At 40.6% G+C, this 22,087-nt stretch overlaps 1 protein-coding gene and 1 long non-coding RNA gene across 7 annotated transcripts in view; one reads left to right on the top strand and one right to left on the bottom strand.

Annotated features, from left to right (window-relative positions):
- GPBP1L1 (GC-rich promoter binding protein 1 like 1) overlaps positions 1–22,087 on the top strand; it is a 62,454-nt gene that overhangs the window by 6,715 nt on the left and 33,652 nt on the right. For 4 of the 6 annotated variants that reach the window (XM_077977292.1, XM_077977118.1, XM_015138385.3 and 1 more), the window contains 2 exons: positions 19,714–20,762; positions 21,805–21,919. In XM_077977292.1, the coding sequence (XP_077833418.1) occupies positions 21,860–21,919 (60 nt within the window). In that variant the 5' untranslated portion in view covers positions 19,714–20,762; positions 21,805–21,859. 6 annotated transcript variants of the gene reach the window in all.
- Positions 2,204–6,347, bottom strand: LOC144333848 (uncharacterized). Its single transcript, XR_013402938.1, has 3 exons — positions 6,152–6,347; positions 4,065–4,186; positions 2,204–3,909 (listed from the first exon to the last, which is right to left on the bottom strand). It is a non-coding gene; the product is annotated as an uncharacterized LOC144333848 (long non-coding RNA).

Raw genomic sequence — 22,087 nt, forward strand, 5'->3', positions numbered from 1 at the left:
AGTGTTTTTCTTTATTAGATACTGCTTTTCTGTTGACTTTTGTAATTTATTTGAATCAGGATCTAGGTCCCACAAACTGCAATTGACTGCCATTTTAAATGCCTTTATTTGCATATTTCTCCTCAGTTTTTTTCCTTGTATTTTGTTAAAGAAACCAGGTCATTTGTCCTGCAGTTTCCCACATTCTAGATTTTCTTGATTCCTTGTAAATTGGTAATTGGCTATAGAGGCTTAGATTGAGATTTGGTTTGGAAATAGAGAAGACTGAGAAGACTAAATTTGTTAGTGATTCTGTGTATTTGGGAATTTTTATTTTCTGGTTTGTTCAGTGATTCTCATTGTATCATTTTCTTGCAATTTCTCTGTTGGGCAACACAGGGTAACTTTATGGGTTATTTACTCTCGTTTGAGATGCTATGTAAAGTGGAGTGTTTGGTTTGCTTTGGTGCCCACTTCAGTGTTAACTTTTCCAGGTGGTTTTTTTCCTGCCTTTTTTTTTTTCCCTACCTGTATATTTATTGTGTTATAAAATTGAGCCAAGTATCATGGGTTTTCAGTGTTTTTATTTCCTGGTTTTGGTTACTAATGAATAGTTGTCTCAGCATATTCAATCTGAAAATTTCTCAAAACTGAATTTTTTTCCCTATTATCTGCCCTCCAACTATTAGGCATTTTATTGTTTGCACTTATGGTATACTCACTATAGGCTAGGCACTATTCTTTTTTCTTTTTGCAGGGAACAACATCCAGGTGTTACTCTTAACACTTTATATACATTCACTGATTTAATCAACAACAATTCAAGAGTCTCCAAATTAGGTAGGTATTTGAGACACGAGGTGAAATGACTTGTTCAAGGTCACACAGCTAGTGTGTGACAGAGCCATCTAGGTCCCTAATTTGCTATTCTACCTTAAAAATTAATATTTGCTTTGGAAGTGAAGCTTATCTTGAGAAGAGATTTTTAGAGATGCTTGTAAAGTGATTCTTTCTATAAAAAAAAAAAAAAAAGTATGTCTCGGCTGGTCATGGTGGCACACACCTGTAATCTCAGCACTTTGGTAGGCCGAGGCAGGCGGATCACATGAGGCCAGGAGTTTAAGACCAGACTGGTCAACATGGCGAAACCCCGTCTCTACTAAAAATACAAAAATTAGCTGGGCATGGTGGTGAATGTCCGTAATCCCAGCTACTCTGGAGGCTGAGGCACTAGAATCACTTGAACCCGGGAGGTGGTGGTTGTAGTGAGCCAAGATTGTGCCATTGAACTCCAGCCTAGGTGACAGAGCGAGAGACTTTCTCCCAAAAAAAAAAGGCGTGTCTCAATCTGTTAGTCACTACTATTAAATCACTCAATTATTTAAAAAAAATACATAGTTTTGAAAATGTTACAAATAGCCTGTTGTAATCATAGGGAATTAGAGCCTTTTGGTGCTGCTGAAACTGATAAAAGTTTATTTATTTTGCAGAGACGGTCTTGTTCTGTTGCTCAGATTGGAGTGCAGTAGCATGATCATAGCTCACTGCAGCTTTGACCTCCTAGGCTCAAGTGATCCTCCCACCTCAGCTCCATCCTGGGCCCCCACTCCCAGCCCTGCTGGGAAATAGAAGTGTGTGCCATCATGCCTGGCTAATTTTTTTTTTTTTTTTCCGTATAGATAGAGTCTCACTATGTTGTCCAGGCTGGTGGTGAACTCCTGGACTCAAGCAATTCCTCCCATCTTTGCCTCCCCACATGATGAGATTACAGGCATGAGCCACTGTGCCTGGTCTGAAATTACTTTTTAGGAAATGTTTTTGGAACAATGAAGCAGAAGAAGGCACAGTAATTCAAGTTGATTCCTAATGGCAAGGCTGGCAGGATTCTTGTGTTGGATATTCTACTAATTGGGCTTTAAAATGATCCTTTGTTGTTTCTTTTGTCTGTTTACCATTTTAACCCCTTTCCAGTATTGCTTTTTTGTGAATCTTAGTGGGAGAGGATGCTGGAAAGGTTGGGTGCACACACACACACACCATATAGATAAACTTTCTGTGCTGGACCCCTGGCAGCTAGAGCTGGGTCATGTTACCCAAACTGTGCCAGTCAGATACCCTTCACTTTGGGGACTTGCACCAGAGTGAGAGATGATGCAAAGATGCAAGGAGGGTTTGGAATTCATTCCAGTGGCTGTTGGTGGTGGCATTGCTAGCTGGAGCAGTTTCCTCAGCAGGCTCTTCCTGTGGCATGACCTTGGCAGGGGTTTTGACTGCTTAGCTTCCTTTGGTTTTTGGTGTTTGCCAAGTCAAGAGAGCCTTTCCTTCGTTCTCTGAATTCCCAGGGTTCTTCTGATAACTTTCTTTTTAAGCCTTGTCAGACAATTTTCCCTTTTATCTGCCCCAATTCTCAAAAGTGATAGTTCTCAACCTTTTAAAATTTATCTGGAGTAAGGCCTGGACATCAGTGATTTATTAAAGCTCTCCGTGTGATTCTTTCTTTTAGTAATCTTTTTATTACAGAAGCAGTGTAAGGATAATGTAGAATATTAGACTATATAGGTATGCAAAAATAAAGCCTTGGCATTCCTATCACACAGGAGTTACTACTGTTAACAACTCAGTGCATTTTTTACCAGATTGTCGTCTAAGCGCGTATATTTAGGTTTCTATTTTTATTTTACTAAATGAGATCAACTTCCTATTTTTAGTGGGTGATACCCACTTTCCATGTGAGTAAATGTTCATTTCTTCTAATACCCAGGTGCTATTCAAATTTTTCCAGCTGATCCAAAAAAAAAAAGTTTATTTACAGCTAGCTGTCCAAGCTATTATCTGATTTAGTCTTTATTTTTCAGTGACACTGATTTTGAGACAGTGTCACTTACCCTAGAATGGTTTGGTATGATCACATACTTATGTTATTATTTAGCTTGTTCTTTTTTTAATTCCTATGTTTTTCTCTAAAGTTTATAGCTGACAGATTGATGGATTCACCTTTAAACATTGTTGACTAAAATGCAGCATAGCAATTCCTCATTTTGCATTGTATCACAAAAGACATTGTAATGCTAAGATAGGTTCTTTATTAAGGTAGTCCTATCTATATATTAAACAATCTTTCGGCTTAGAACAAGAAACTAATTTGCATGGTGTTACGTTGGTGACGAAGGATTTCCCAGTCCCTTATCAATCGTTGGTCTTAATTTTTTTTGGAAACAGCTTCATTGAGCTCTAATTTATATAACAAAATACACTTATTTAAAGTGTACAATTTAGTGGTTTTTAGTATATTCAGAGTTGTACAACCATTGTAGAACCATTGTAGAACTACGTGATCTTTTGTGTCTGGCTTCTTTCATGTAGCATAATGGATGAAGGTTCATCCATGTTATAGGATATTATCAGTATTTCTTGTGGTTATGCGTGATTAGGATTAATGGATCATAGAGGTTTTACAACTTGTTGTTTGCCAGTTTCCAAAGTGGTTGTGGGCCAGTTTACACTCTAATCAGCAGTGTATGAGAATTCTTTGTTTGTGCCTCATCTTCGTTAACACTGTATAGTGTCAGAATTTTTTTTTTTGCCAGTTTGATAGGTGTAAAATAGTCTCATGATTTGATTCAGGTTTTAAGAGTATGAATTAGTGAATAATTCAAGATAATGTTCTATATTGTGCTTTATATTATGTCATAGCACTTCACATAATTTCTCTCATGCACCTCTTATGGGTACAGAAATCCCATTGTTGTTGAATTTGTGATAGAAATACAATTTTGTTCATTTATATTTTTTTCTTTTCCTAGCCGCTACAGGGATTTTGTTTATTAGACTCCATAATAGACTTTACATATCCATGTTAATCACCATAGTATTAGGTACTTTCTCTTTGTTTTTACTTTTGTGAAACAGGGTCTCACACTGTAGCACAGGCTGGAGTGTAGTGGCATGATCATCACGGCTCACTGTAGCCTTGACTTCCCAGGCTCAAGCAATCTTCCCAGCCTTCCAAGTAGTTGGGACTACAACACCACTATTTCTGGCTAAAATTTTTTTTTTTTTCCCTCAGAGGAGTTTTCCTCTGTCACCCAGACTGGAGTGCAGTGGCGCAATCTCAGCTCACTCACTGCAACTTCCACCTCCTAGGTTCAAGCAATTCTCCTACCTCAGCCTCCCGAGTAGCTGGGACTAAAGGCATGCGCCACCATTCCTGGCTAATTTTAGTATTTTTAGTAGAGATGGGGTTTCACCACATTGACCAAGCTGATCTCGAACTCCTGACCTCAAGTGATCCTCCTGCCACAGCCTCCCAAAGTGCTGGGATTACAGGCGTGAGCCACCACACCTGACCCTTTTTTTTTTTTTTTTTTGGTAGAGATCTTGCCATGTGGCCCAGGTTGATGGCAAACTCCTGGACGCAAGTGATTTTCCCCCTTTGACCTCCCAAAGTATTGGGATTACAGGCATGAGCCACCATTCCTGGCCAAGTACTTTGTTGTTGTTGTTGCTGCTGCTGTTTTGAGACAGGGTCTTGCTCTGTCACCCAGGCTGGAGTGCAGTGGCACAATCATGGCTCACTGCAGCTTAGACCTCCCAGATTCAAGTGATCCTCCCACTTCAGCCTTCCAAGTAGCTGGGAGTACAGGCATGTGCCACCATGCCTGACTCTTTTTTTTTTTTTTTTTTTTTTTTTGAGTCAGAGTTTCTCTCTTGTCACCCAGGCTGGAGTGCAGTGGTGCAGTCTCGGCTCACTGCAGCCTCCGCCACCCAGATTCAAGTGATTCTCCTGCCTCAGCCTCCCGAGTAGCTGGGATTACAGGCGCCTGCTGCCATGCCCGGCTAATTTTTTGTATTTTTAGTAGAGGCGGGGTTTCGCCCTATTGGGCAGGCTGGTCTCGAACTCCGGACCTCAGGTGATCCTTCCACCTCGGCCTCCCAAAGCTGGCTAATTTTTTTGTGTTTTTTTTTTTTTTTTGTAGAGATGGGATTTTGCCTTGTTTCCCAAGTTTGTCTTAAACTCCTGAGCTCAAGCAGTCTGCTCACCCTGGCCTTCCAAAGTGCTGGAATTACAGGCATGAGCCACTGCGCTCGGCCCCAAGTCTTTTCTTAATAGACAGAAATGCTGTACGGGAAAAAAATCTTAATGTATCTTATGTCCCCTTTTGGTTCATTGAAAGACTTGCTCAAATTTCATATTCTTCAGAAAATCTTAAATAGGAATTTCTCTCTTCTGGAGTTAAAATAAGCAGTGCTAAAGTAGAAAATGGCTTTAGGCTCTTTTCTGTTGAGAATTAGAAATAAAAGAAGCAAGGCAGTAATAACCCTTGAGTTCTGCTTATTGAGGAATTGGGAGGGAAACTATGTACAGATAGAAAATGAGTATATAGACTGCTGTAAGGTTATACAGTCCTTTGAAGGAAGTCCTTTAAACCTGTGTGGTTTTCAAATCATGAGATTTTGAAAAGAAATATTAGGGTTAGTGAATATTAAAGATAAACATACCATAGTCTTAGGATCTGCAGTTTAAGGAATAAGGAATGCTCAAGGAGAGCTCTTAAGAACAGTAAGAAGTCTGGGTACAGTGGCTCATGCCTGTAATCCTAGCACTTTGGAAGGCCGAGGCTGGTGGATTGCTTGATTTCAGGAACTTGATACCACCTGGGCAACATGGCCAAGACCCTGTCTCTACAAAAAATACAAAATTTAGCCGGGTGTGGTGATAGGTGCCTGTTGTCCCTGCTGCTTGGGAAGCTGAGCTGGGAAGATCACTCAAGCCTGGGAGGTCAGCTGTAATGAGCTGTGATCGTGCCACTGCACTCCAGCCTAGGCAACAGAGTGAGACCCTGTCTCAAAAAAGAACAGTTAAGATGAAGGGGATACTAATTGATAGAACTGTCAACACCTTTAAAAAATTACCATTTATTGGGCACCCACTAAATAGACCCTGTCTATAAAAAGATAGAGATAATCACCTTTGCTATTAATCCCTACCAAGTGTGTCCCATTTGTTTTTTGTTTTTTGTTTTTTGTTTTTTTTGAGACAGAGTCTTGCTCTGTTGCCCAGGTTGGAGTGCAGTGGCATAGTCTCAGCTCACTGCAAGCTCTGCGTCCAGGTTCACGCCATTCTCCTACCTCAGCCTCCCGAGTAGCTGGGACTACAGGTGCCCACTACCACGCCTGGCTAATTTTTTTTGTATTTTTAGTAGAGACGGCATTTCACCGTGTTAGCCAGGTTGGTCTTCATCTCTTGACCTTGTGATACGCCCACCTCGGCCTCCCAAAGTGATGAAGCAAGAATTTAAGTCACTCACTTGGAGACCTGAAGTCTTGAAAATTGATGAGATAATGAAGAGCACAAAAAAAAAGTAAAAGGACTACATGGAAGCATTTAAAGAACCATTGCATTGACAAGAGAAAGGAAGAGTCCGAAAAAAGTACAGATGCTCCTTGACTTGCGTTTGGATAAACCCATTGTAATTTGAAAATAACATTAAGTTGAAAATGTACTTAATATGCCTAACCTACCAAGCATCATAACTTAGCCTAGCCTACCTTATGCATTTTCAGAACACTTACATGAGCTTGCTGTTGGGCAAAATCATCTGGCAACACATACCCTGTACAGTATCAGTTGTTTACTTTTGTCTGACCCTTGTGACTGACTGGGAGCTATGGCTTGCTGACACTGCCCAGCATCACACGAAAGTATTGTACTGCATATTGCTAGCCTGGGCAAAGATGACGATTCAAAGTATGGTTTCTGTTGAGTTTCTTTCTCACCTCACACCATTGTAAAGTTGAACAATCTTAAATTGAACTATCGTAAGTTAGGGACCATCTGTAATCACAGGGTAGGGAGAAGATCAGCATATATTAATGTAGTGGTTGTCACTCAGTGCTGCTCTCTGACAAAGACTTCAGCCCTTTGTGAATATTATCAATGTAAGATTGTTAACTTTTTTTAAGGTGAGTTGTTCCTTTTTCCAAGATTTGTCTTTTGTGACATACTGACTTTAATGAAATTGTGATATTAAAATTTTTAATCTTCTACTTATCCAAATAAAATGGGCAATCCTGTGTCAGTCCTTAAAACATCTTTTGAATTTTTTTAGCTTGATGTAATCCGGGTTTGAGAACTGCTGGTCTAATGATGTGATGTCATGGAAATCAGGGGATTTAAGATGGGTTTTGCTAAAGAACATGTAAACAGTGTAAGCCATTGAAGTTGGTGATTCACAAGTCATTGATTTTTTTGTTTTTTTGACAATTTCGCTCCGTCACGCAGGCTGTAGTGCAGTGGCACAATCTCAGCTCACTGCAACGTCCCCGTCCCATGTTGAAGAGATTCTCGTGATTTTGCTTCTCAAGTAGCTGGGATGACAAGCTTGGGCCACCATGCCCAGCTTTCATTGACTTTTGAGAGTATATTGATTAGGGTTCTTTGTAGTAGAAAACAATTTATTTATTTATTTTTTTTTGGGGGAGACAGAGTCTTGCTCTGTTGCCCGGGCTGGTTCTTTGCTCACTGCAACCACCGTCTCCCGGATTCAACCAATTCTCCTGCCTCAACCTCCCGAGTAGCTGGGATTACAGGCATGTGCCACTACACCCGGCTAATTTTTTTGTATTTTTAGTAGAGATGGGGTTTCACCATATTGGGCAGGCTGGTCTTGAACTCCTGACCTTGTGATCCACCCGCCTCGGCCTCCCAAAGTGCTAGGATTATAGGCGTGAGCCACGGCGCCCAGCCGAAAACAAATATTTAAAAGCATGGTTGTGTCTCTTTCAACCACAGTCAGCTTCATGGGTGACAAGCAAAGTAAGCAAGAACTGGGATCTTAACTTAGATTGGCGTTTGGGGAATTGGGTATGGGTCAGTGAGAAGAGAAAGAGAATTCAGGGGGTCAAAGTCATGGTAGCTTACAGGTATGGGCTCTTGCTCTGCTGGGAAGCTCTACTGTATCTCCGTAGTTCATTCTTCAGTTTCACGCTTTAATTGTTCTCACACCCCTCAACTCCTCTGCACTTACCCATACTTTTAGCTGAAGGTCTTGCTTTCTACTTAGCTGAGAAGATAGAAGCAATCAGGATAGACCTTCCAAACTCTCATTGCATTAGTACCCACGCGTTCTGCTTTCCCACCTGTTCCTGTAAGTGAAGTATTCGTGAGCTTGTTGAAGGCCAGTCTTTACTGGTACATCACATCTCACCCCTCTGAATTGCTGAAGGATATTTCAGCAGTTTTCTGTATCAGCTGCATGAAGTTTTCTTTCTCTGCTGGGTTATTCCTATCAGTGCAGTAAAAAACTTCTTTTGACCACACCATCCCCTTCTAGCCTACATGCTCCTTTTCTCTGTTCTGCAGCAACACTTCTCAAAAGAGTTGTCTACACTTTTAGTTTCCAATTCCTTCCCTCTCGAACTCACTGGAATCAGGTTTTCACCACCTCCCTTGTCCAACATTGTCACTGACACTTCCAAGTGAATCCAGTGGTGAGTTATCAGCTTTTTATCCTATTTAATAACATTTGAAAATGGTCACTCTACCTTCTTGAAACATGTTTCTGCTTAGCTTCTGGGTCCCCACACTTTGATGGTTTTTTTCCTCAGTCCTCTCAATCTTTAAAGTTATATATCAAGGTTCCATCTCTTTTTACATTCGCTTTGTTGATGATCTCATCTAGGTCTATGGTTTTAAATGAAATTTGTCTACAGTCTGTATTTGTCATGAACTGCAGACTGTTATCCAGCTATCTACTTAACATCTCCACCTTGATGTCTGATAGGCACCTAAAAGTTAACGTGTATAAAAAGAGTTTTTCTATCTCTCATTATTTGTGGAATCTATAGACAAATTATTAGAATTAATGAGAGTTTAGCAAGGTTGCTGGATATAATTTATGCCAGCAGTAAATAGCCATTTAAAGGAAATAATGCAATAGCATCAAAAATACATTTATAAGGTATCTAAGAATATTTTTTTTTTTTTTTTTTTTTTGAGACAGTCTCGCACTGTCGCCTGGGCTGGAGTGCTGTGGCACAATGTCGACTCACTGCAACCTCCACCTCCCGGGTTCAAGCGATTCTCCTGCCTCAGCCTCCTGAGTAGTTGGGACTACAAGTGCCTGCCACCATGCCCACCTAATTTTTTGTATTTTTAGTAGAGACAGGATTCATAGTGTTGGCCAGGCTGGTCTCGAACTTCTGGCCTCGTGATTTGCCTGCCTTGGCCTCCCAGGCAGGAGCCACCGCGCCTGACCTGAAGAAATCTTTTTAAAAAGATATACAGCATCTTTATGGAAAAAAAGTTTAGAACTTTACTTGATGATGTTAAAGAAGACTTAAATAAGAAATTGACCATGCTCATGATTTGGAAGATTTATTATGAAGATGTCAGTTCTCCCATTTTAATCTAGATTTATTGCTATTCCAAGCACTGTCATAACAAGATTTTCCCCCTTAAATTTGACATAGTTGTTTTTAAAATTATTTATTTATTTATTTATTTATTCATTTATTGTTAGAGACAGAGTTGCTCTGTCACCCAGGCCTGGAGTGCAGTGACACCATCTCTGCTCAGTGCGGCCTCAGCTTCCCAGGTTCAAGCAATCCTCCCACCTCAACCTCCTGAGTAGTTGGGACTATAGGTGTGAGCCACCACACACAGCTGATTTTTGTATTTTCTTTGTTGTGGAGATGGGGTTTCACCATGATGCTGAGGTTGATTTTGAACTCCTGAGCTCAAGCGATTCTCCCACCTCAGCCTCCCAAAGTGCTGGAATTGCAGGCATGTACCACCGTTCCTGGCCTGTTTTAAAATTAATATTAAAGAGCCAGAGAGGCTGGGCATGGTGGCTCACACCTGTAATCCCAGCATTTTGGGAGGCCCAGGCAGGTGGATCAGTTGAGGCCAGGAGTTCAAGACCAGCCTGGCCAACATCGTGTAACCCCGTGTCTACTAAAAAAAATGGGCATGGTGGCACACGCCTGTAATCCCAGCTACTTGAGAAGTTGAGGCACGAGAATCACTTGAACCTGGGAGGCAGAGGTTGCAGTGAGCTGAGATCATACATACCACTGTACTCCAGCCTAGGTGATGGAGTGAGACTCTGTGTCTCCAAAAAAAAAAAAAAAGCCAGAGAGTTAAGACTAGCCAAGGCATTCTATCGGTATATTATGAGGGGAGATGGCCTTGCTCTAATACATATCAGAATATTATTGTAAAGGTATAATAGTTAAGACATATGGTGGTAGTGTCAAAATATGTAAATAAGCCAGTGGAACAGAAATTTGGAAGCAGATCCATACATATATAGAAACAATTTATGATAGAGCTGGCTGTATAAATCAGTGAAAAAAGAATACTTCTGGAACAATTTTTTTTTTCATACGGAAAAGAATGAAATTGGACCTGGGTCTCATACCATATACAAATCATTTCCAACTGATTGAAGTCCTAAATGTGAAAGACAAAACTTAAAACTAAGAAGTCAATATAGGTAAATTGTTTGGACCTTGGAGAAAAACTGCTATAAACAAGATACAGAAATGTGAATCATAGAGTAAATGACCAGCAGCTTTGATTGCATCTAAATTAAGAATGTGTGCTCATCAAAAGACATGGGAAAGAAAATCAAAAGATAACCTTTGAAGTGGAAAAAGGTATTTGCAACTCATAATCAAAGGATTTGTATCTGATTTATTCTCTTGCGTTAAATAAATAAGGTCAACAACCAAAAGAAGAATGGTAAAAAGAATAGGTATCTTATGAAAAGGGAAATACAAAGACCTGATAAATAGATTAAAAGACTACAGTAGGTGATCACGTTATACCCACCAGCAAAGAATAACCTCCGGTCTGGCCATATGTAGTTTGGTTGAGGATGTAAAGCAGATGGAACGCTTAAAATGCTGCTGATAATGGTGAAAACTGGTTACACCTTGTTCGAAAGTATTATGACGTTACCTTGTGAAGTTGAAGATGTACCGCCCTACTAGTCACCAAAGCATTTATTCAGGAAATATTTATCTACTATGTTCCAGATAGTGTTCTATGTGCTTGGGATCAGTGGGAGACAGATAAAAGATAGGTTGATGACCAGTGGTATGGGGAAATACTAAAAAGGAGTTCAGATTTGGGCCAACTTATGTTTTTCATTTTTATGGACGTAAGATCTAAGAATGTTACATACTGTTTGTTATAAATCAGTGCCACTCCGTTCTTTGAATCCTTTTATTTGCTAGAAAGCACTTCACAATCCATCAAAAATATTTTTAATGATCCCTTAGTTGAGAACTACATTATGTTCTTTTTCTATTTTATGCAATACACAGATTATAAACTATCCAGTTAATTTATGAAGTCATGTTACTTAGTTGTTTTATCAATTTTGGCAGAGGGTGGGGGGATCATACCCAAAAGCCTTTACCCTGAAGAAGACTTTCAAATGACTAAACTACGTCTGTTATTGTTTTACTTAAAGTTACTTTGTTTATGGAGCCAAAATTAAACAAGGCTGGTCAAAAGTTAGATGCTGCATACTTTTAGATTTTCGCATATAGCTATTAAATCCCTGGGCTGGCCGCAGTGGCTCACACCTATAATCCTAACACTTTGGGAGGCTGAGGCAGAAGGGTCCCTTGAGGCCAGGAGTTTGACACCAACCTGAGCAACATAGTGAGACCTCCGTCTCTACCACCGCTGTTGCTGGTATGCACCTGTTGTCTCATCTACTTGGGAGGCTAAAGCAGGAAGATTGCTTAAACTCAGGAGCTTCAAGCTATGGTGAACTATGATTGTGCCAGTGAACTCTAGGGCAGCAGAGTGAGACCCTGTCTCCAAAAAAAGAAAGAATAATCTCTGTATTTGAGCCAAACTTAAAACGGTGTTACAGAGAAGACAGGGCTTTTAAATTATTTTATATAGTATAGATAGAATGGAAACTATTTCATGGTTGAAGATGTGCTCAAAATTATGCCTTTGACAGAATTAAAATGGTATATCAATGACAGATGGAGAATGTATTGAAATTAAGTGAAGTTTTTAATTTTTATTTTTTAAGACAGGGTCTCACTGTCACCCAGACTGGAGTGCAGTGGTACAGTCATAGCCTACTGCAACCTTGAATTCCTGGGCTCAAGTGATTCTCTCACCTCACCCTCCAAGTAGCTGAAACTATAGGCACCTACCACCATGCCTGGCTAAGTTTTAAATTTTTTGAAGATTCAGGGTCTCCCTATTTTGCCTAGGCTGGTGAAGTTTTTCAAGTTTAGGGCATTACATCAGCCATTAACTTCCTCAAGAACATTTGTTCAGCCTAATATGTAGATGCAGGTGTTCTGTTTTGTTTTTGTTTTTGAGACAGTCTTGTTCTGTTGCCCAGGCTGGAATGCAGTGGTGTGATATTGGCTCACTGCAACCTCTGCCACTCCCCAGGTTCAAGCAATTCTTGTGCCTCAACTGCCCAAGTAGCCAGGATTACAGGTGTGTGCCATCACGCCCAGCTAATTCTTGTATCTTTAGTGGAGATGAGGTTTCACCATGTTGGCCAGGGTGGCCTTGAACCCCTGAATTCAAGTTATCCGCCTACCTCAGCCTCCCAGAGTGCTGAGATTACAGGCTTGAGCCACTGTGCCTGGCTAGGTGTTCTGTTTTTAAGTGTGCAATTTAATTTATTAGGTACTTAAAAATTCATAAATATTCCTACAGTATTTTGAATACTATAAATATATTCTTATTTCAGTGCAAATGTTTTGTTCACTGTCATTCATCAACTATTTCTCTGCAAACTTATTTATGCCTATCATATACTAGTTAGATTAACTTAATGGGAATATTTTGAAAATAGAAGGGTCAGAGCTGTGGGGGAAAGGTAATTTTCTGTGGGTTGAGGAATAAATGGGGGAGTGAGGAAATAAAGACAATAAGGGTACACTGTTCTGTATAGATTTTTGTTAAGACTAGAGGGCAGGCAGGGTGGCGTGGCTCACACCTGTAATCCCAGCACTCTTGGAGGCTGAGGCAGGTGAATCACTTGAGACCAGGAGTTGGAGACCAGCCTGGCCAACGTGGTGAAACTCCGTCTCTACTAAAAATACAAAAATACAGGTTACACATGCCTATAATCTCAGCTATTCGGGAGACTGAGGCACACAGTTATTTGAACCCAGGAGGTGGAGGTTGCGGTGAGCCAAGATGGCGCCATTGTACTCCACCCTGGGCAACAGAATGAGACTGTCTCAAAAAAAAAAAAAGAAACCCAAAAAACGAAAGACTGGAGGGTAAAGCACATCAAGGATATACCTAGAGCAAGATACAGGCTTTAATAAGGGGGTTTGTTTTAATTTGGAGAATTGAGTACAGTTTTTTGTAAATTGAGTGGACCCAGTATAAATAGAAGTTGAAGTTACCAGAAGGAATAATTGGTGATGCTACTGGACTCTGGAGAAAATGAGTGGTTGAAGCCAACAGCACTGGTAGTGTTGTATCTAGGTAAAAGGAGGCTGAAGTAGAGGTAATTGAGATAAGGCCCTTGGCCAGGGAGGTGCTCTCCTAGCAGTATAAACTTAATTATAAAATATAAAATTAGGTCATGTTGTGAAATACTGAATAATGCGCCTGACATATGAGGTGCCTGATAAGTTGGAGATTTTGTTTTGAAGAGGTAAAATATTTGACAAATGTTTATGAATGAATGGTTTTATCAAGTATTCAGATGCAGGGAGTTTGTAGAGAGAGAGCAAAAGTACTTTCATAATCTGAAAAAGAATGGGTGATGTAGGGTAATGTTTGTATTTAATATTAACATTGACTGCTTTATTATAATTCTTTTAATTATGGGAAAATACAAGATTTACCATCAGAACCAATTGAAAAAGTGTACAATTGCCATGGCATGAAGTACATTCTCAGTGTTGTGCAACCATCACCACTATGTAGTTCCAGAACCTTTTCTTACCCCAAACTAAATTTTCATCTATATTAAGCAGTCACATCCCATTCCCTCCTCTTCCCAAGCCCTGGTAATCACTGATCTGTTTTCTAGCTCTGTGGGACTGGATGTTTCATATAAGTGAAATAATACAATTTACAGTTTTTGTGTCTGCCTTCTTTCATTTAACGTAATATTTTCATGTCGTGTTGTAGCTTATATCAGTACTTTATTTCCTTTTTTATAGCTGAATAATAGCCTGTTGTGTGAATATACAGTATATTGTTCCTTCATCTATTGATAGACAATTCAGTTGTTTCTGCTTTGTAGCTATTGTGAATAAGGCTACCATGAACGTTCAGTTACAAGTATTTGTGTAGACATGTTTTTATTTCTCTTGGATATATACCTAGAAGTAGAATTATTAGGTCATATGGTACCTCAGTGTTTAACCAGTTATTCACAGTAGCTGCACCATTTTACATTTCTACCAGCAATACATGAGGTTTCTAATTTCTCTGCATCCTTGCTTTATTATACTTTGTAAAAATTTATTAAACTTTTGAATCCTTAACATATGCACGGTACCATGCTAGATACATGCTATGTGTGTTTCAAAGAATAGCAAATCAGGATTCTTAGAAGTGACAAGTTTTTGGCCTACTTTTGGAGCTAAGATAAACATTTATAACTATCCTGGAAGAAGTGAGTGTTAGTGGCCTAGTAGGCACAATTAAAGTACTTTGAGGCCGGGCACGGTAGCTCACGCCTGTAATCCCAGCACTTTGGGAGGCCAAGGCGGGTGGATCACCTGAGGTCAGGAGTTCAAGATTAGCCTGACCAATATGGTGAAACCCCGTCTCTACTAAAAATACAAAAATTAACCGGGCGTGGTGGTGGGCACCTGTAGTCCCACTTTGGGACTACTTGGGAGGCTGAGACAGGAGAATTGCTTGAACCTAGGAGGCGGAGGTTGCAGTGAGTGCCACTGCACCCCAGCCTGGGTGACAGAAGACTCTGTCTTTAAAAAAAAAAAAAAAAAGTACTTTGAAGGTTTCATTTTCAGAGGCAGGAATTACTTCCAGATAGAGAATTAAAGGAGACTTTTTGGGCTGGTTTTTGAGGGCTGGGGGAAAGGCTTATTATTTCTTGTCTCTTAGACTGAGGAATTTAAATCCTGTTGTATTGTTGGTGGGAAACCAGACATTTTTGAGCAGAGTAGTAATATAATTACAATCTAAGTCTAGGAACAGAGTGTGGCAGCCAGTAGGAGAGGCTGAGGCAGATGGTGGAAAGAGACTAGTAGTGCCTAAAAAATTAGTTTTTTAAGTTGGAGAGTAATTAGACCTTGAAGAGTCACAAGTAACAGATGGAAAAGAAGTAATGAAATGAAATAAACAAGACTTGGAAACTTTCCCTTTTTTTTTTTGTTTGAGACAGAGTGTCACTCTATTGCCCAGGCTGGAGTGCAGTGGTGGCGTGATCTCAGCTCACTGCAACCTCCACCTCCCGGTTTCAAGTGATTCTCCTGCTTCAGCCTTCTGAGTAGCTGGGATTACAGGTTGTGCACCACCACACCCAGCTAATTTTGTATTTTTAGTAGAGACGGGGTTTCACCATGTTGGTCAGGCTGGTGTCAAACTCATGATCCACCCGCCTCGGCCTCTCAAGAGTGCTAGGATTACAGGCATGAGCCACCGCACTTGACCAACTTTTTCATCTTTATACTCTCCTTAGATTTCACCTATTCCCCAACTTTAAATGTTGTCTACCAAATACTGACAATTACCAAAATTCTACTAGTAGAACACACCTCTCCTTTGAGCTCCAGAGCACATGCTTGACATCTCATATTAGAAAGAATCTTGATTTCCCCTCCAGTCTAGTCTTTCATGTTTGTTTTTCTTTGTGAGAGTCTCCCTTGTCACCTAGGCTGAAGTGCAATGGCGGGATCTCAGCTCACTTCAACCTCCCGAGTTCAAGTGATTCTCCTGCCTCAGCCTGCCAAGTAGCTGGTATTACAGGTGCCAGCCACCACGCCCAGTGAATTTTTGTATTTATAGTAAACATGGGGTTTCACCATATTGCCAGGCTGGTCTCGAATGCCTGACCTTAGGTGATCCAATCGCCTCGGCCTCCCAAAGTGCTAGGATTACAGGTGTGAGCCACCAGGCCCGGCCATCTTTCATGTTTTTTAAAAGTTCTATGAGGCCAGGTGTGGTGACTCACACCTGTAATCCCAGCACTTTGGGAGGCCCAGGCAGTGGATCACTTGAAGTCAGGAGTTCAAGACCAGCCTGGCTAACATGATGGCAAACCCTATCTCTGCCAAAAATACAAAAATTAACTGGGTGTGGTGGTGGGCACCTGTAATCCCAGCTACTCAAGAGGCTGAGGCTTGAGAATTGCTTGAAGCCGGGAGGAGGCAGAGGTTGCAGTGATCCGAGGTCATGCCACTGCACTCCAGCCAGGGTCAGAAAGTAAGACTTCATCTCCAAAAAAAAAAAAAAAATTCTGTGAGACGCTCGAGCACAGGCATTTGAGACCAGCCTAGGCAACATAGTGAGACCCCATCTCTACAGAAGAATTTTTTTTTTTTCTTTTTTTTTTGAGTCGGAGTCTCGCTCTGTCGCCCAGGGGGAGTGCAGTGGCGTGATCTTGGTTCACTGCAAGCTCCATCTCCCGGGTTCCCACCCTTCTCCTGCCTCAGCCTCCCGAGTAGCTGGGATTACAGGCACCTGCCACCACGCCTGGCTAATTTTTTGTATTTTTATAGAGATGGGGTTTCACCGTGGTGACGATTTCCTGACCTCGTGATCTGCCCACCTCAGCCTCCCAAAGTGCTGGGATTACAGATGTGAGCCACCACACCAGCCCAAGAATTTTTTTTTTTAAATTAGCTCAGCATGGTGACATTCACCCGCAGTCCAGCTACTCAGAACCCTGCTCTGTTTTCTCAGACCAAAAAAAATAGTTCTAAGAGAATTTTAAGTGATGTGTTTTTTCTTCTCAGAATTTTTTAGTAGTAAGCAGAAGTCTCCCACTTAGCCATTCTGTAAAACTAGCCACAGCCCTAAAAGGCATCACTAAAGATCTTTAATTTAAAATTTACAGAGCAAAGTAAGTTCATTACAAAAACTTCTGACTAATAGAGAAGATAAAACAAAATGCCCGTAATTCCACCATCCTACTAAAACCATTAAGAACATTTTGGAATTTTTCCTTTTAGTCTGTTACTTCCAGAACAGAAATTTCTGTTATCTATCTTCTTCATTTTTTATTTGTTCTGTTTGATCAAACGTCCCCACTTACAGTGCATCTCCTCTCAACCACATACTCTGCACATGCATGTGTAGGTCACACTCTTTACACTTCAGGTATCCCAGCTTGTTAAGGGTGATGGGTGAGTAATTGTTACGGGATATACAACAGCCATAGGACCTGTAATAGTATCAAAGTATTGCTAGTTAGTATTTCTCCTAGTCCTGCCTAAGTTGGGACTCTGGTACAGAAACTTTGGATTCGGTGTGTAAAACACTGAACAGGTGATGGTGTGTGTCAGTTGGAAAACTGGAAAGTACCTAGTGGTTATTGAAAAGAGGGAATTGTTTATGTTGAAAATTGAGGCATTTTCCTTTGTGTCCAACAGTTTTATACCCTAATAGAGGCATTTTCCTTTGTGTCCAACAGTTTTATACCCTAATAGATGATTTCTCTCTCTGTCTTGAACTTCAGGTTTTCTGTGGTTTAAACTAGAATTCTTAAGATAAAAAGTATACACCAGACAGTTAATTATATCTTTTCCATAAGGATGCTTGACTTATTTTTCTAGAATAACTTCACTACAGGGACAGTTTCATGTATCTGTTACTGGGAGTTACAGGTATAGGCCTGTATAAAAACAATTTTGGGGTTTTTTGCTTTTTTTTTTTTTTTTTTTTTTGAGACAGCGTCTGGCTCTGTCACCCAGGCTGGAGTGCAGTGGTGGGATCTCGGCTCACTGCAACCTCCGTCTCCTGGGTTCAGGTGATTCTCTTGCCTCAGCCTCCTGAGTAGCTGGAACTACGGGCATGCACCACCACGCCTGGCTAATTTTTGTATTTTTAGTAGTGACGGGGTTTCACCATGTTGGCCAGGTCGGTCTTGAACTCCTGACCTCCAGTAATCCACCTGTCTCGGCCTCCCAAAGTGCTGGGATTAGAGGCATGAGCCACCGCACCCGGCCTAATACTCTTTTCAGTTTTACAAGTTTATAAAAAGAGCAATAAGTGAATAGTCATCTTGTACCCATCACTCAACTTGAGAAATAATGCATTACAGATACAGTTGAAACTCTTTGGGACCTCTTTTTTATTTCCCTTCATTTCTCCCACAGAGATACTTACTATCCTGAATTTGGTATTTCTTATTCCCATGAACTTATTCCTGTGAACAATATAGTGCAAGGCTGCTGAATTGGATATATGAGAAATATCTTCCAAACTGAAATTTACCAGTATAGACCAGAATTACCCATAGATGCAAAAATTCTTTTCTATCAAATCTTTCTGCAGCCAGGCACAGTGGCTCACACCTGTGATCTCAGCCCTGTGAGAGGCCAAAGCAGGAGGATTGCTTGAACCTAGGAGTTCCAAGACCAGCCTGGGCAACAAAGTGAGACCCTGTGTCTGCAAAAAAAATTTTTTAATTAGATGGGCATGATGGTGCACGTCTGTAGTCCCATGGTTTTTTTTTGCTACTCGGGAAGCTGAGGTCTCTGAGAGGATTGCTTAAACCTGGGAGTTAAGGATGCAGTGAGCTACGATCAAGTCACTGCACTCCAGCCTAGGCAATAGGGTGAGACCCTGTTTCTAATTGGAATCCCCTGAAAGAATGTTGAGAAGTTACCAAAGAAATTTTTGTTTCACTCAGTGCCTAACAAGTTAGATTATAAAAGTTTTAAATCTCTGAATTGAGAGCCAGGTATCTAAAAAAAAATATATATATATATATATATATAAATACATAAAAAATACTATGACAGATATCTTAAGGATCCTAGCTGTAGCTAGTACTAAACAAATAGGTAGTTGGTGACTTTGGTAATATACCAGCAAGCTATGTGGTTCTTTGACTACTCATGGGCAACCTGTTCTATTTATGAGAGAAAAATCTAGATTGAAAGACCCATTATTTTGCATTTCTGAATACCTTAGACAGCTGTTTGGAAAATTTGACCTCTCGAAGTGTTGAGATTACAGGTGCTTTTATATAAAAAAGCAAACTCCAGGCCAGGCACAGTGGCTCACTCATGTAATCCCAGCACTCTGGGAGGCCAAGGCGGGCAGGTCACAAAGTCAGGAGTTTCGAGACCAGCCTGGACAACATAGTGAAACCCCGTCTCTACTAAAGATACAAAAAATTAGCTGGGCGTGTTAGTGCACACCTGTAATCCCAGATACTTGGGAGGCTGAGGCAGGAGAATCAACTTGAACCTGGGAGGTGGAGGTTGCAGTGAGCTGGGATAGCGCCATTGCACTCCAGCTTGGGCAACAAGAGCAAAACTCCATCTCCAAAAAAAAAATAGCAAACTCTGTTTAGGTGACTTTTCTCAAATCCTTAGAAAAGATTTGTATCCCAGTCATCTTGTTGGTATAGGTGGTGACATACATCCGTAGTGTCTAAATTGGACTTAAGGGTTTTGACTCTCAGGGCCTTGATTTGATTATTTAACTGTGTCTCATTTTAGCAGAGAGAGAGAGATATATATATATGAGATAGTGATTTTGCCTCCTGTGATTTTATGTTTTGTTTTTTTCATTTACAGAGTGATAGATTCGTGTGGCCTTTCAAATGATTGTGAAATGGTGGAAATGGATCCAAAATAAAAAGTGACTTCTCTACCAAAGCAGTAGAAGATTCTCCATATCTCCTTCCAGTGGCTCAATTCAGATTTTGGGAAGGAGCAGAACAAGTGAAACACAGAAAACCGAAGAAGAAATTCTCATTTTGGAACTATATCTCTCCTTGACTATTTCTTAATACCCATCCCACCCATCTTTCTAATGTTTTAACTTTGCTCTGAATTTATAAATAGTAAAGGCCAAAGACATAGAATATACATTTAGGAGCTTTATACCAAGAAATTTGCCTTGAAAGCTGCTGTTTGTGGAGGGAAAAGTGTATAGCAAATTCCTGTCTGAAATATTTTTATTTTTATTTTTTTTTTTAACAAAGACAAGATTTATGTCCCTAGATTTTGAAGGTTAAGGCAAATATAAATACATATCTGCACACTATTTTTTAGCAGTTGCGTGAGTAAGAATAATGAGATTTGTATTTTAAGGACTTTGTCATGTGGATGTTTTGGAGTTGACTGCTCAGATCTTTTATAGGGCCTTAGTATTTTTGATCTGTCACCTTGATGACATTACTTGTCCACACTTGAGCCCATCTGTCTTTCTAGCTATGACCTTGTTATGAACAGTGTTTGCACTCGGTGCAAATATCCATGTCTTACCTAATTAAGCAACATCATAGTGCCATAACTCAAGGAAGTTGAATGAGGTGAACATAGATACAGCTCTTTCCCCTTCCCCCCTTTTTTAAATGTAACAAATACTTTTTATGTTCCCCTTCCCCCCTTCCCCTTTTCCCCTTTCCCCTTTTGGAAACGTGTCAGGAACCAAATAGTTTAAGATGAGCAGTTGAGGGGACTGAGAGAGTGATCCACACAGAACCTGGCTGCTTTGTGCTTCATCATAAGTCGTGCTGCCGGCCAGGTTACTTAAGCACCCTTTTAACAGGAAAACATCGTGGGAGATCCAGCTGGCCAACTCGAGTTCAGAAACAGGACCACAGAGGTTACACTCTGGGGTAAATATCCATGTGTCTAACTTGGAAAGAAGACTCTATGTATATGCATCATGAAAAATACCTACTGCTTTCTGATGTATTTAATTTTGGAGAATATCAGTGGGGTGATTTGAAGACAGCAACAGATCTCAGGAAAACTGATGCTAGTTGGTATTTGAAGAAATTCATGTGAACTAAATAGAAAAGCTCTTGAGAGGTTGTATCGTCCTTATCTAGGAAGATCCCCCCGCCCACCGCTTGAGGCAGGGTCTCACTCTTGTCACGCAGGTTGGAGTGCAGTGGTGCAATCTCAGCTCACTGCAACCTCAACCTTCCCAGCTCAGGTGATTCTCCCACCTTAGCCTCCAGAGTAGCTGGGACCACAAACGTGTGCCACCACACCTGGCTCCTTTATTATTTTTTGGTACAGATGGGGTTTTGCCATGTTGCCCAGACTGGTCTCAAACTCCTGGCCTCTAGCGATCCACCTCGGCCTCCCCAGGTGCTGGGATTACAGGTGTGAGCCACCATGCCCAGCCAAGAATATCTTTTCTACTGCTTTTGCTAGAATTTACCTGAGTACTTGAAGCAGATTAATCTCTTTTCATAAGTGTCTGTGGTTTTAAATAGATGTTTAATTCTTCAAGTTCTTTGATGTAACAATCAAGAATTCATTAGCTTCCTTCATAAAACCTTCCAGATTCACTGGGTGCAGTCACTCACACCTGTAATCCCAACACTTTGCGAGGCTGAAGCAGGAGGATCTGTTGAGGCCAGGAGTTCAAGATCAGCCTGGGCAACATAGCAAGACCTTCCTCTACAAAAAATAAAAGTCAATCTTCCAGGCACATGTTACCATTTTCTTTTGTTTAGAACTTTTGTTTTAACAAAAATTACTTTTATTTAGAACTTCTCTGAGTTAAAAGGCTTGGTAAGTAATCTATAGAGAGGCTCAGAGGGCAGGTCTTTCTGTAAAGAGGAATCTTAGAATAATTACAGATTCCTTTATACATTGGTATCACATTCTTGTAAACATTAGTGATTTGAGTTGTTTTGTTTTCAGATCCTGGCCATGAGGTTGGATGCCTCACCTTGCTGAAAGGAGACACTGGACCTAAATGGCGCAGCATGATTTTGTTCCTGCTTGGCTAAATTTCTCAACACCACAGTCAGCTAAGGTACTGTTCTGCATTCCTGTAGTAACTTCTCAAATACTAGAGGGTTTGGGGGTGGTTTTTGGTTGTTTTTTGGTTTTGTTTTGTTTTGAGACAGGGTCTCCCTCTGTCACCCAGGATGAAGTGCAGTAGTGTGATCACACAGCTTACTGCAACTTCGGCTTCCTGGGC

This window comes from Macaca mulatta, chromosome 1 (assembly GCF_049350105.2).
Source record: "Macaca mulatta isolate MMU2019108-1 chromosome 1, T2T-MMU8v2.0, whole genome shotgun sequence".
In the NCBI taxonomy this organism is placed as follows: domain Eukaryota; kingdom Metazoa; phylum Chordata; class Mammalia; order Primates; family Cercopithecidae; genus Macaca; species Macaca mulatta.